Source organism: Capra hircus, chromosome 9 (assembly GCF_001704415.2).
Source record: "Capra hircus breed San Clemente chromosome 9, ASM170441v1, whole genome shotgun sequence".
Taxonomy (NCBI): Eukaryota; Metazoa; Chordata; class Mammalia; order Artiodactyla; family Bovidae; genus Capra; species Capra hircus.
In genome coordinates, this window is record NC_030816.1 from 73,283,977 (window position 1) to 73,299,167 (window position 15,191).

Genomic DNA, 15,191 nt, shown 5'->3' on the forward strand with positions numbered 1-15,191 from the left:
AGATTATGAACCAGTCCAAATATAATGTCAGTATGGCAAAGCTAGAAAGAGCCACTGCTTTTGCAAAAATCTACATCATGGGCAGTAAAGTAATATCCATGGATGACCTCAGCTTGTGGCCCTGTTGGGTGCATAGTTAGTCACTGTTCTTACATACAGACAGGTTGCTGGTAAATGATATTTAGCATTACATTTTTAAAAGTTAAGGGTTTTCCTAGTGGCTCATATGGTAAAGAATCCACCTGCCAGTGCAGAAGACCTGGGTTCTACCTCTGTGTTGGGAAGAGTTCCTGGAGAAGAGAATGGCTACCCACTCCAGTATTCTTGCCTGGAGAATTCCATGGACAGAGGAGCCTGGTGGGCTACAGTCCATGGGGTCACACAGAGTCAAACATGACTGAGCAACTAACACACACACACACATACAAAAAAGTTCTCAGTGTTTGCTTGGCAGTGCCCTGGGAGAACAATGAGGAAACCTAGCTTGCTTGCCTTCGACTGGCAGGCATCCTATGCAGACGGGAGCACTTGGTGCTGAATGGAGCCTTTCCAAGGTCATTGTGGAAGTTGCCCTTTGCAGTCCTTTCCCTGAGGATACTCCCAATGGGCTGGTCTGAAGTTCTTCCCCCAGGGAGCGTGTAAGACCAGCCAAAGAGCCACAGTTTAAATTATGTTCACAGCAAGCCCTTTGCACTTGGGTCAAGTGCATGTGATCTGAATGAATGTTTTCCTTCTAAATGAAACATTTTCTTTTGCTGTTGGAGAACTAGCAATTAAAAAGTACCCCAAATGATGACAAATTAAGTAATTGAACAACATTAGTATAGAAAAATTAGGTCACAAAGATGTTTTATTGCCCCAACAGTGTTTAGATTTTTTTAATGAATGACTTTAAATAATACATGTGACATAAACTCATTAGCCACGAGGTCATGGTCTGTATTATATGTTTTTGCATAGGTATTAATGTTTGTAGTAAAAGTCCCTTATTGTAACATTTCTTATTCCATCACTAAGTTGTGTCTGACTCTTTCAACCCCATGGACTGCAGCACACCAGGCTTCCCTGTCCTTCACTATCTCCCGGAGTTTGCTCAGATTCATGTCCACTGAGTTGGTGATACCATCCAATCATCTCATCCTCTGTCATCCCCTTCTCCTGCCTTCAATCTCGAGGTGACATCCAACCATCTCATCCTCTGTCATTCTCTGAGAAGAGATTCCTGTCTTCAGTCTTTCTTCACATCAGGTGGCCAAAGTATTGGAGCTTCAGCATCAGTCTGTCCAATGATATTCAGGGTTGATTTCCTTTAGGACTGGCTGGTTTGATCTCCTTGATATCCACGTATCTGAGCAAACTCTGGGAGATAGTGAAGGACAGAAAAGCCTGGCGTGCTGCAGTACATGGTGTCACAGAGTTGGACATGACTCAGTAACTGAAACCAACAATGAAATGATCTGCCACTATAACACAGCGCTCTCCAATGGAGTGGCTCAGAAAAGCAAATAATGCTGCCTTTCCTGAAGGACCTGTGAGCCTAACCTCCCCTATCAGCCTACCCTAGAGAAATTTGATTTCTAGACATGGAAAGTTCGCTCAGGCAGGACCTTCCACTAAGGAAAGAATTTAGCAAAAAAAAAAAAAAAAAACCCATATGTACAGTCAACACCAAAAGTTGCCCTTCGCGTTAATCCAGTCTTACAGATGGATTTAACATACAGGTTTCAAATCAACAAACCTTTATTGAGGGTCGTTATGTGCCAGGCGTGGAGCTGGGCACTGGGGATCTAAAAATGAAAAAGACACAGTCTCTTTCAGTCTGAAAACATTTTTGCTGGCTTGCAGGTTTTTCACCAGATCCTCCCAGACTTACCAAAGCATTCCCCATGACTTAGAACACTCAAGCCCTTCTTTTCAACCGATGTCCTTAATGCCAGAATACACACAGGGCAAGGAGAAGTGGGTGGTTATAGATTTCCACTCAATTTGGAAATTAACAGCCAGTGATGAAGCAAAAAGGTGCTAGACTGGGAGTCAGAAAGCTTGATTTCTAGTTTCAGGACAGTCACTCAGGCAACCTTGAACCAGTTCTGTGACCTCTTGCGTCTTCAGGTTAAATGGGTTGTTGTGAGGATAGCGAAAACATGCTAATCCACAGAGCTCTATGCAAATGAAGGGATGCTATTTTGATGGGGTGGGGAAAAAATTCAGGGGAAGGCTGGTTATTGAGCTGTTTATGCCACTTTTTATAAAGCTTTAATAATGCAGAAAGCTGACCCAACTCAGCAGTCTTCCAACTGACCTTATTGTATAGTCTGGGGTTTTTTGTCTCTGCCAGCATTGGATGATCAATTGCAGAATTTTCTGTTATTGGGGGTTGGCGGTGTAGAAAGGGGTCCCCATTCCGAGCCACTTCTCAATGAGAAGCCAGAACTTGGGAGCCTGGAAGAGTTTGTCCTCACATAGTCCTGACTCTATGGCTGACTTTGGGCATGTCTGTAAGGAAAAAAACCATCCTTCTTTTGCTGTTCAAATAAAGAGATCAGAGGTTGTTTTCTGTTTGCTTGTTTATTTGCCCTTAGGATCATTTCACAGCTCAAAGCCAGTGCCTAACTTTGAGGAAATTTTCAGCAATTATTATGATTTAATAGGTCTTCTTTGGCCAATCCCTCAAGGTAAATAAGAAAAGTGAAAAAAAAAAATTAAAAGCCTCCTGAAACCACAGCTTTCCTTTGCCAAAATGTATTTATTAATTAAAGGACAGAGGCAGAAAAACATGACATAGCCAGCAGTGTCATTCCCAAAAGGCAACTGAACCACAAAGCTAAGCACTGGAATTTATAGACTCCAGTGGGAGCTGAAACGTCCCAGATGCGAGGGTAGACCCAGCATGCATGGGTCTCTTGAGGGTTTTCTATGAAGCACGCTCAGATACTGCCTTTGTCTCCACTTGGCTGTGTCTGCACCTCACAGACACAGCCAAGCCTTCTTCAGGTCTGACTACACCCTCTTCCTTCTGTTGGTTTCTTTTCCTTCACTCCACAAACATGAGTGGAGGGCACTGTTTCCCCAGGTGCTGAGCTGTGAAAGTACAAGGACAGAGGGGGTACCACCCTTCTCCAGACGTTCTCAGCATAACAGGCTCCATTAGAAGAGCAGCTAGGTGGAACTGGTGGAAGACAGCAAATCCAGGGGAAATTTCTTTTTGAAGTTTCAAGGTGGCTCAGAACCCTCCTAAAAGTTTTCCATCTTTTGGAAACATACACACACACACACACACACACACACGCAGAGATGTACCCTATGCATTTCGGCTGCCCCACATAGCAGATCTATATGATCGAATAGTTATAGTAGTTATGAAAGAGCCAACTGAGGACTTCCCTGGTGGTCCAGAGGTTAAGACTCTACAATTCCACTGCAGGGGACAAAAGTTCAATCCCTGGCCCGGGAAACTAAGATCCTGCATACTGCATGGCACGGCCAAAAAAATTTTTAATAAAAACTTAAAAAACAAAACCAAAGTCACTGCACTTGAAAAAGATTGCTTCTTAAAAAAAAAAAAAAAAGACCCAATCCATGTGGAGTACTTAAGACAAGCTCACTGGGCTTGGTCCCTCTACTAGGGGGTTCTGACCAAGGTGAGGACACATTGATGCCATGAATCCAACCGGAGGGAAATGCCCTGTCTGCCCCCATGGTGAGCAGGCCCACGAGCTTATACTGTGAGCTCCATCGAACCATAAGAAACATGAAGGGTTAAGAGTTTAGGCTCAGTAGTCAGACTGTCTCAGACCCAACTTGTGGCTTCTCCGCTTACCAGCTGTGTGACCTTGAGCCAAGGTACCAAATTCCAATGTCACATCTGTAAAACGGTGATAATAAGAGCGCCTGCCTCACTTTGGAAAGATTAAATGCATGCTAGATAACTTAACAGTCCTTGCACTGAAAAAGCACTCAGAAATGCCTAAAGATGATAATGATGATAAAGTCACATTCACTACTGGTAACTCCTATGCCTGGTACGGAAAACTCATTCCATAAATGCAGAAAGTAAGGAGCAAGGGTGACATAAATACGCAAATGAGGATGGGACACACAAATGAGCTCAAACTAGAGCCTTAACTTGGACACAAAGCACTTGCTTCCTAGGTTTCTGTAACTCAGAATTCAAAACCTTTTAATTAGAAGCCTAAAATTCAGATTTCTATAGCAGCCAGGCAGGTAACATAAAAGAATGAACTGCCGTTTAGAGTCTGAGACAAAATGGAGAGCTGTGACCTCCAGCAGTGAGGGGTAGCCCTGCTCAGCTCCAGAAGAATATCACCTCACTTTGAGAGAAGCCAGAAATCCAGACTTCCTTGTGAAATAGACCAAATCTTAAAACAACTAAGTCAATTTCTTTAAAAAAAAAATTACCCTCAGGTCAAATAACACATAGCCCGCCGGTCAGATCTCAGACTGCCCGCTTGCCTCCCCTGCCTTAATGGAAGCTGCTCTGTATTTGAATCTTCTTTTGAAATGTTCGCCAGGGGACCCATGAGACGTGAGCGCCTCAACGTCATCTCTGGGGTCCTGCTTCTCAAAAGATCCACGTGGAGTTAGTTCTCCACTTCTTGATGGTTATGCTCGACAGTATATACCCACCTCACGAGGGCTGCCTCACTCCCCAAAGGATGCTGCTAATAAGTATGGATTTTTAAAGCATGATTGTTTTCTGGCTGAAATAACAACAGTCTCCAAAAATTCCTAACAACTTCCTCTAGTACTGCTATTACAGCAATCTGGAGAGAGGCTGATCCCATAGTTCACGTAGCTTTGTTTTGTTTGGAGGGAAAGTCTGGCATTTTACAAAAATGTAGAACACTTAGCACTGGAATGACTTTTCCATAGCGCTGATTATTGTAGAGAAAGACACTTAACCATATGTCTTCGAAATGTGATTTAAAAAATTCTCTGCTAACCATAAAAGGCAAACTGCCCTCTAGTCTTTCCATATGAAGGTGATAATTTTCTGCAGGCTCACAAAAGCTGCATGGGTTACAGCCCAGTACTTAGGGGAAACCTCATCACAAACGAGAAACCTGGGCTCCAATTCAGCTCTGTCGCTTACTCACTAGCCATGACCTTGGGCAAGTCATTTAATTTTCAAGAGCTTCTATTTCCCCATCTGCAAGATAGGGGCCACGACACCCCACAGGCTGATTGGGAATATTAAATAAAATAGCATACATGTGGGCATAATCCAAACCCATAATAGATATTTGCCGTCAGTGTTGATTGCATCTGCATCTCTGCTTCTCCTGCCACAAAATAACACTCCTGCTTTTTTATTTATTTATTTTTTTAGCACTCCTATTTCTGACCATGAAATAACCCCCTGGCAATGTCGTTTTCCTTCCTATTATTTGGCAGCTCTGTGGAAAACAAAGGGACTGAGAAGCTATAACTGTTTCATATAAACTTTAGGTTGTGTGTCCAGTGGTATGAAAACTAGAGGGTGGAGGACTGAATGAAACCAGTCAGAGAGGAAGGAAGGGAGTAGGGAAGAGGCAGGACCGGAGACCTGGGAGCACTACCATGCAAGGGACAGACAGGGGATGAGCCCGGGGCCTGGAGCACTGAAGGAGCAATCAGGAGGCCAGGACCACCAGGGAAACACTCCTGCAGACGCCACAGGAGGGCAGCTCCAAGGTGGCGTGTGTAGCCTTTGGTGCTGTGAGGTCATGCTAAGAAGTCCTAGAAGGCCTGAAAGATGCCACTGAGTTATCAACAAGGGAGCAAGAGCAATCTGACTGGACTGGAGCACTGAGGGGACAGAAACCAGGTTTTGATGAGTCCTGTCATGTGTACATGTTGAAAATCTGGTGACATTTAGACAACTGACCTTTCCCTGGCGGCTGGTAAAGAATCTGCCTGCAATGCAGGAGACCTGGGTTTGATCCTTGGGTCAGGAAGATCCCCAGGATGTCCATATTTTCAAATTAAAAAAACCAAGGTGATTAGAAAGTGGTGAGACAGTCTTTTTCTGTGCTTCCTTCTGAAAGTAACAGGAAATAAAAGATGAAAAGCAGGTAGGTCTTGCTGCTCAAAAGAATGTATCACTTACAGTTAGCCCTGCATCCTGACCGAGTTCCATCAGTTCACATCTCGCGAAAGGGATGTTAGCTGGTTGAGGTGTAGTCATCTTGTGTTGATAGTAACACCTGGAATACGACGAATCCTTTCCCAGCATTGCTGGGCAGCCACTTTTCCCTTCTAGTCCTGGTATGTCAGTTGAGTCTCTCCCCTTGGGAGCTGCCAGGGGCACCAGGTAACTCAGGAGCTCACCACCATCCTCTCTAAGCCAGGACATTGCAGACTGTGGCTCATGTGCACCCCCGCTTCTTTTCCAGAGCATAGGAAACTTGGGAACATGACTGTGACCGTGAAGAAGACCGTCCCCTCTCCCGAGGCCGTGCAGATTCTCTACCAGCGAATGAGATATGAGTACGAGTTCTACCACTACGTCAAGGAGCAGTTCCACCTGCTGAAGCGCAAGTTCGGACTCAAGTCTCGCGTCAGCCACCCACCGTTGAGACCCCAGTTCTTCATCCCGACCCCACTGGAAACCGAGGAGCCAATCGATGACGAGGAACAGGATGATGCGAAGTGGCTCGAAGATATTTATAAGAGGTGATGCCAGCGCTGTGTTGCCTCCAGTGGCTTAATCTCCCTTTCCAGAAAGTTTGTGTGTGTGTGTGTGTGTGTGTGTGTGTGTGTGTGTGTGTGTGTGTGTGTGTGTGTGTGTGTTGGGGGAAGAAAAAAATCCTTAAGGGACGAAATTAATGCTTCACAGCATTAAAAAGAACAAACGTTCCCACAGGTTGGGGTCACTGGGAGATGCCCGGTTTTGCGGGTTTTATTTGTTGTAATTTTATTCTGTGTTTTTCTGGCTCCTTGGGTCCTTCCCAGGTACATTAGACAGCTCCATCACAAGGCATCTTGTCATAAAATAGCTTTTCTTCCCCTAGTATAAATGAGAGAAGAGGGAGAAATAGAGCCTACAGCCCAGTAACTCATCATTTGTCACCTGTAAAAGTATTACCTCGGTGGTTGAAAATGTCCAGACTTGTATATTTCAGCAAAAACACAAAACCACTGCAGAGACCCAGGAAGCCTACTCTAGAAGGCTATAAGAGGAAACAGTAAGACAGATAAGGACATCAGAAAGGGAGGATGTCCCTGTATAAGTGATTTCTGCCCACACGGGAAGAATTCCGCCCCTGGTCCATCTCGGGGGACACTTCCACCCAGAGCAACACATGTATTATCTCTGAAAGAGCAAGTCGGCTTCTGCCACACCCTCAATCAGTCCAGAGCCTTGAGTACCTCTCAAGGTCAAAGTGCGTGGCAGGCTTCATTGAGACATTCTGTTCACAAGCTCCATTCTGCCAGACTTCAAACTAGCATAGCCGGGAAAAGAATTTGTTGGCTGTTTAAGGAAGAGCATAGGCAAGACAGATGGACTCTGAAGGACATGTGGTCTAGGAAAATGGCATGGCTGTGTCCTTTTTCCATGGTACGAAACGTCTCTCATCAGCATTGTTTTACCTAGAAATCCAGGAACTGACTGTAGCTCTGACACTTGACTCCTGTGGCCTAAGTTCTAAGCCTGACCACAGGGCATGATCTATCAGGCACACCCCTGGCCAGCAGGGTCCCAAGTAGCTGGTACCTTTCACCTTCTGGTCCCTTAAGAGGTACGTGTTTTGGGTGGAAGGTGATACTGAGTTCTGTGCAAGCAGCGGTCAAACTGAAGTCCACTTATTATGGAAGCAGCTCCCTCCTGAGAAACTCTTACTAGGAGGTCAGTAAGAAAAGCAGGAGCTTCTAGATAAGAGACTGCTTGGCCAGCTTCATGAGTAAGTGTCTGCCCCCAAGGTAATCTGAGTAGAAGCTGGGCCCATTCCTCCAAAATATCTCCTCCCCAGCTCATTCCCATCACCTGCCCCCTCTCCGGATGCCTTGGTTCAATCATCAGCAATCTATTTCTTTGGATTTTGAAATGTCTTCATCTGTGACCATCCCCTTCCAAAAACACGTATACTTCTGGGCAGAAAATACATAGTCGGCCTAGAAGCAGCAGTGCAGTGGGTGGTGGCAGGCAGGATACTAGGGGCAAATTTTGTCTCCTTCAGGTTTTTTCCCCTAGAGCCAGCCCTTCAGGAGCACTAGCAAAGTGTGAGTCGGGAATACTTCACAGTAAATAAGACTCAGACTTTACACAAGGTACACATTTTCTACTTTTCAGAAACCAACAAGTCTCTCTAGAATTTTTTCTTCGTTCACTAACATTGGACAGTAGCCAAGGTATAAAGCAAGTCATTTGGAACCTGTCAAGTGTGCACTAAAGCTACTTTATCATGAGATGTATTGAGAAGGCTCCACCCCGCAGGAGTCCAGTGAAGGCTGGGACCACAGAGGCATAGAGTCCAGCATTTGGCCACTTGTGAGCCTCCTTTCTGTCTCAGAGAACTGGGGCAGGAAAGCAATGCAGGGAAATGTGCTTAGAAGAGGAAATATCCTTTGTCCTGTTTAGAGAGACCAGGGCCCTATTGTTAGGCTTACTTTAAAAATCAACCTAGAGAACAGCTATCACAGTCAACTTAAGAACAAGAGCTGTTGCCTGGTACATTGTGAGTCACTTCTTTGAAACCGCCTATAAAGAACAATCCTTAGTTTACACACTGTGCAATCCCACTATCTGAAAATAAGGTCCGCTGAGTATTCTCTGCTATTGTCAGAACATCAGGACAATTGGTCATCTTTAAAAAGAATGCCTCCTCTTAATGCAAGTGCATGTAAGCACTTCTACCTGTGTGTTCAAAAGCAATTATTGTCAGCAGTGATCTCTGCAACATCAGAAGCTGACTGATTTACTTACCAGGACTTGATGTAATTTTGCCCCAACAAACAGCCTCTGGGCCCTAGAAGTCAAGGCATTTCATCAGTTTATTTGGCACACATGACAACATTTCTTTGGCCCTGAGCCCAACACAGTTTGTACTTCATGAAATATATTGTACATTTTACATAGTTTAATTTAAAAAATACATTTTAAGCTGGTTGATCTTTGACTGCCTTATTTATTATAACCTTTCAGCACATTCCAAGGTTTTAGTTACTCAGGAAGGAGTTAATTAAAATGATTTTATTTTGGTCTGATGGATGTTTTTTAAAAGGAAAATTATTATTATGAACCTTCAGCCTACTTTCCTTGAGTGCCGTAAAAGTGCTTGTAAATCGTTTTGTTTTTGTTTTTTTCAAGAAGAAAGAAAAAATGGTATTTGACATTGATGGAAATTCAAAAGTATATATGGAACTGAAACATTAGCTTAACTAAAATAAAAGCAATCTGTGTTTGAGATGAAGTGTTCCTTAACTTATTCATTACCCGTGTAAATAAATGAATATAAATAAGTTGACATTTTTTCCCATTCTGTTGATAGCTGGAAATAAAACTGCCTGCAGATTCTCACTGCCCCCCTCAGCCTGCTTAATGGGCCAACGCTTCTTCCTTAAGATGTGATTTGGGGAAAGATGCATTGTTAAAAATCTGGAAACGCCCCTGTAATTAGATGACACTAAGCGACTGCTGCTTGTGTTGTTTCATGTACTGGTTGGTTGGGTGTCAGGGTGCTTGGTTGGAATCCTCAGCCTTGACCAGAGGGATCTACGCTGCCGCCTGTGGTCACGTGGGAAGATAAGGCTTGCCATCTCAGGTAGTTTGGCGTGTACTCTGATCTCTTTCCCGAGATGCGTAGTGCCTCTACAGTTGGTTGACTCTCACCTCCCGAGATGAGCAGCTTCTGATCCGGAAATGCTCTCCCTGAGAAGTTTCTCTGGGACTTACAGAGAGACAGGGAATCTCCATGCTTTGTAGACACTGGACACTCCAGTCTGACTCCACGTGACTGTTTTGTAAAAGAAAAGAACCAGAATCTTGGTGCTAAATGAAAGCAAAATCTGTTAGGGTAAAATATAACATGCCTTACTTCAAGTAAGAATCTGAGAGTCGTAAACAGCAAAGTGATAAGTGGTTACCTTTCTTTATCACTTAATTTGTCTGTAACCCCGTCACAGGCTGTTTGAGTGCACTTTAAAGGCAAAAGGACTAAACAAAACTAAGATTCTGTCCCACTCTGGAGCTGCTTGTGTGGTCTGAAGTTCTTTATAAATGGGCTGTTACCTGCAGGCCTATCCAGTGAGCTATTTGGCCTCGAATGAATTTTATAGGTAATGGCAGTATTTCTTAACAGGCAAAATGATGATCCATAGCCATTCAGGAAAAAGATTCATGTCAAAATGGTGAAACTCCCTTCAAGTAAAAAATAGATTTATTTTACTAAAATAACTTACTTTCATCTGGTAACAAAGAAAATGATTTTTAAAAGTATTTTGAATATCCTGCAAAAGAAAAGGCATGTTTAAGCTAACACCAGGGTTAAGAATCTGTTTAAAAAACACACAGACAAAAAAAAAAAACACACACACACACACACACAGACACACACACACGGAACTTCTTTCACAGCTCAGAAAGCTCACTGTGGTATAAACCAGTGTATTCGTTTGCTAGAGCTGTCATAACAGAGTTCCACAGAATGGCTTAAACAACAGAAATTTATTTTCTCACAATTCTAGAGGCTGGAAATCTGAGCTCAAGATGTTGGCAGGATTGGTTTCTTCTGAGGCCTCGCTCCTTGGCTTACACGTGGCCATCTATTCCCTGTCTTCAGTTGGTCTTCACTCCATGTGCCTTCATGTCTATATCCAAATATCCTCTTTTTATAAGGACCCCAGTCTTACTGGATTAAGGCCCACCCTGAAAAGGCCCACCTTGTTTTTAATTTGATCCCTTCTATAAAGACCCTATCTCCAAATGTAAATCACATTCTGAGGTGGACTGTGGACTAGGGGTCCACATATGAATTTTGTGGGGACACCATTCAGCCCATAACACCCAGATTACAGCAGAAAAGTTAGAGCAGATGAGAGACGCAAGCCTAAAAAATCACAGACAGCCCCCCTCCCCCCCGCAAGCTGCAATAGGATCCAGCAGTCTTCGGGTTCCTCATTTCGCAGATGAGGAAACCAAGATCCAGATGGAAGATGTAAACACATCACAGGCTAACTTTTTCCACTCATATTAAATACTTTGATTAACTTTTGAGTATCTACCAAACTAAAACTCTAAAACGGTGAGAGCGCCAGAGTCCATCTACTGACCTAGCATCAGTAGAAATAAGGCATATTTAGCCCCACTCGATGCCACCTGCCACCTGAAGTCAGCACAGGAGGTGCCCTCTGTGGCTCTGCTAGGAATTGGTGCTGTAAGATCCTCTTCTCCAGATGGAGGCCCTGTTGGTTACCAAACACTTCAGTCCTCAGAGACTGGTGTCAAAATAAATATTTGAAATCTTTCTCTCTACTCAAGGGACCTGCTGTGCATGCTAATTCAGTTGCATCATGTCTGACTCTTTACGACCCCATGGACTGCAGCCCACCCAAGTCCTCTGTCCATGGGGTTCTCCAGGTAAGAATACTGGAGTGGGTCGCCATGCTCTCTTCCAGGGAATCTTCCCGACTCAAGGATCGAACCCCCAAGTCTCTTACATCTCCGGCATTGGCAGGCGGTTCTTTACCACTAGCGCCACCTGGGAAGCCCACTCAAAGGACACAGTGGTTCTTGTTTCTGGATAAACAGAGTTGGACCACGTTTGCCCATCTCAAATTATAGTTATATTTTTCTTAAGGGCAAAATGAAAAGTCACGTTCTGCTTCCTATAAGATGTTTCAGGTGGACCCATGTCAAAGAATAAAGTCAAATGCGGCTCATAAAACAAGTTGAAGCTGAGTGCAGACACGCCCCTGAACTAGAGGACAACGAGGCCTGGATCACTCACAGGCCTCCTCACTCCCTGACTGTTCCACTCACCCAAGAATTCTTTTCTGGCTAGGGCAGGATTGGCTCACAGCTCGGGCACTGCCAATTCCCAGGGAGCACCCAGGCCCACAGATGTTCATGGGTCACAGAATTGCGAACTGACCACTTGTGCATTTTGGATTTCAACTTGTAAACAGGGGGATTCCCTCCTTTAAAAAAAAAAAAAAAAGGGAAAGAAAAAAGGGAAAAAAAAGGAAAGGGAAGAAAAATCAGCACGCAAAGGAAAAGTGTGAGCTAAGTTTTTCCTTTTCCAATCTTGGCATGTGGGTGTAGCTATCTTCATTCTGACTCTCGCCAGACACTGTATGCTTTGAGCAGGCATGGAGCAATTTGCCTGATGCTGCACTGCCAGAACATTGAGACTTGACCTGTAACATGCCTCTTCTTCCAGTCCTGAGTGGGGACAGCTGGGAGGATGGGCTGCACCAGACACAGCCCGCTGGCTGCTGGGTACAGTTCAGAGAAGAGGCAGAAAGCAGGAAGCAGAATGTTGACTGACCAGGGAAAGCAGCAAATCCCCCAGTTCAAGTCCCAGCTGGTTGATTCCACTGGGTGTTTGAGTAAATCACTTGACCTCCCCAGGCCTGAAGTCAACCCAGCTGGAAAGCATTAAGAAGAAAACAGGACGTCTCTTGACAACCAAGAGCTGCTTCTGGGATGAACCTTGTCCCACCCTCCACCCCCATATGCTAAGAGACTAAGAATCACAGTCCCTCTGGGGCTGACCAAGGTTTTCTGCCCTAAATGCTGTGTCCCCAGCAAAAGAGAATAGAAATACATGTAAGTCCAGGTCTGCAGATGCCCTCAGTCCTTTGTGTCTTAAGTGTCGTTGCCCAGCGTACCAATGAGTCGATGGAAAGCAGCACTTCTGAGATGTGAATGAAGCCAAAAGGAAGATGCTCATTCTACTGGACATCCATCAGAGTTATTATCCAAGGCAAACCACTCTGTGGATTTCCATTTTTTCAACACTCTCTTTGGGAATTTATCTAGCTGTGAGTTATAGAATTCCTCTTTAAGTCACAGTTTCTACTAAATACAGGCTTTCTCTAACTCCTTTAGAGTACCCTGTATTTCTGATCCTGTTAATAAAGAGCTTAAAACCATCCTTGTGTATTAGTACAGGTTGTGTATGAGGAAGGGAAAGATAAGGCCCTGAATGCAGAGTTCCAGAGAATAGCAAGGAGAGAGAAGGAGGCCTTCAATGAACAGTGCAAAGAAGTAGAGGAAAACAATAGAATGGGGAAGACTAGAGATCCTTTCAAGAAAATTGGAGATATCAAGGGACTATTTCATGCAAGGATGGGCATGATAAAGGACAGACGTGGTAAGGACCTAACAGAGGCAGAAGAGATTAAGAAAAGGTGGCAAGAATACACAGAAGAACTATACAAAAAAAGTCTTAATGACCCAGATAACCATGATAGTGTTTTCACTCACCTAGAGCCAGACATCCTGGAGTGTGAAGTCAAGTGGGCCTTAGAAAGCATTACTACAAACAAAGCTAGTGGAGATGATGGAATTCCAGTTGACCTATTTCAAATCCTAAAATACAATGCTGTTAAAGTGCTGCACTCAATATGCCAGCAAATTTGGAAAACTCAGCAATGGCCACAGGACTGGAAAAGGTCAGTTTTCATTCCAAGAATGAAAGAATCAGTTTATTGTATCAAATCCTTCATTTCTCAAAACTAATTGCTGTGAAACTCTTACTGAGTAAGACTCAGTAGCCAGTGGAACTAGTATTCTGGAGATGATGCTCTGAGAAGTGCTGCTTTAATGTAAGTCATTTTTTCCTCATTGGAAGGGTCTCTTTCCCTTTGCTATGGTTCATTTTTTGGTTTTCCAGTGGTCCATTAATATTCATTGGAAGGACTGGTGCTGAAGTGGCAATACTTTGGCCACTTGATGCAAAGAGCCAACTCATTAAAAAAGACCCTGATGCTGGGAAAGATTGAGGCCAGGGGGAGAAGGGGACAACGGAGGATGAGATGGTTGGATGGCATCACTGACTCAGTGGACATGAGTTTGAGCAAACTCTCAGAGATAGTGAGGATAGGGAAGCCTGGCGTTCTGTGGTCCATGGGGTTGCAACGACTCGGACACGGCTTATTGACTGAAAAACACAACAGTGGTCCATATGCTTGGGGAAAATGTATTTACTGATGATTAACATTTTGGCAAATAGAAGATGAAGGCAAATAACATCAAATAATCAACAAGGGTCAACTTTAAATTTCGCTTATTCTCCCTAATTTCATTTCCCTCCCTCCTGAGAAAATATTTTAAAATTGTCTGTGCTCTTTAATTTGATTTGGGTCCCTCAGATCAATTCAGTACGTCCATGACAACGGTGCTCAAATCAAATCGTGTGCAAGACATCTGCCCGTCGTCTTCTCTGGTCTGTGGTTTGTTAAACAGTAGGAAGAAAAACAGTGGCAAGAGAGAGATCTCAGGTTGTTCAGATAAGGTTGGTGTTTGGAGATAAGAACACTCAGCTCTTGAACTTGAGCTCAGCTTCTGCACATTGGGGTACCTGTGTTGCTCAGTACACTAGGGGGAGCCGTATCCATAACGAATTACTCAAGAAATCCCAAGGTCTTTCCAAACCTGATTTTTCTCCCATACCTGCTTGTTTTCCTTCAAGGCTTTAGACTAGTATGGGCCAGTAGCAAGTGATGGTTAAGGTATTCAAAACACAGCATCAGTCAGTCAGAGGCCATTATTTCTCCCAGGCTGTGTAACCTACTTTTGTTTTAAAATGACTACAGTCTTTTTCAATCTTTATCAGATGATCTCTCCTGAGTGTGTTATATAATTATAACAAGACTGAAGCTCTGATTTGATGATCAAGGGGTGACTCATGTGATGACTCAGTGATCATGATAACCCTTAAGCAATCCCACCATTGCAGCTATAAAGGTAAGTAAAAAGTAATACAAAGAAGAAATAGAGACACAGAGGTAGAGAACAAAGGTATGGACACCAGGAAAGAAAAGGGGAGAGGGTTGGATGAATTGGGAAGTTGAGATTGATACATACACTACTGATACTATGTATAAAACAGCTAAAGAAGGAGAACCTACTGTATTACACAAGGCACTCTACTCAACGCTCTGTGGTGATCTAACAAATGGGAAGGAAATCCAAAAAAGAGGAGATAGACGTATGGCTGATTCACTTTGCTGCACAGCAGAAAACA

At 43.8% G+C, this 15,191-nt stretch overlaps 1 protein-coding gene across 1 annotated transcript in view; it reads left to right on the forward strand.

The window, feature by feature from the left end:
- The window catches only part of UST (uronyl 2-sulfotransferase), a 316,888-nt gene extending 307,421 nt beyond the window's left edge, over window positions 1–9,467 (forward strand). The window contains exon 8 of the mRNA XM_018053327.1: window positions 6,396–9,467. Within this exon, the coding sequence (XP_017908816.1) occupies window positions 6,396–6,679 (284 nt within the window). The 3' untranslated portion in view covers window positions 6,680–9,467. The remainder of the gene's footprint in view (window positions 1–6,395) is intronic.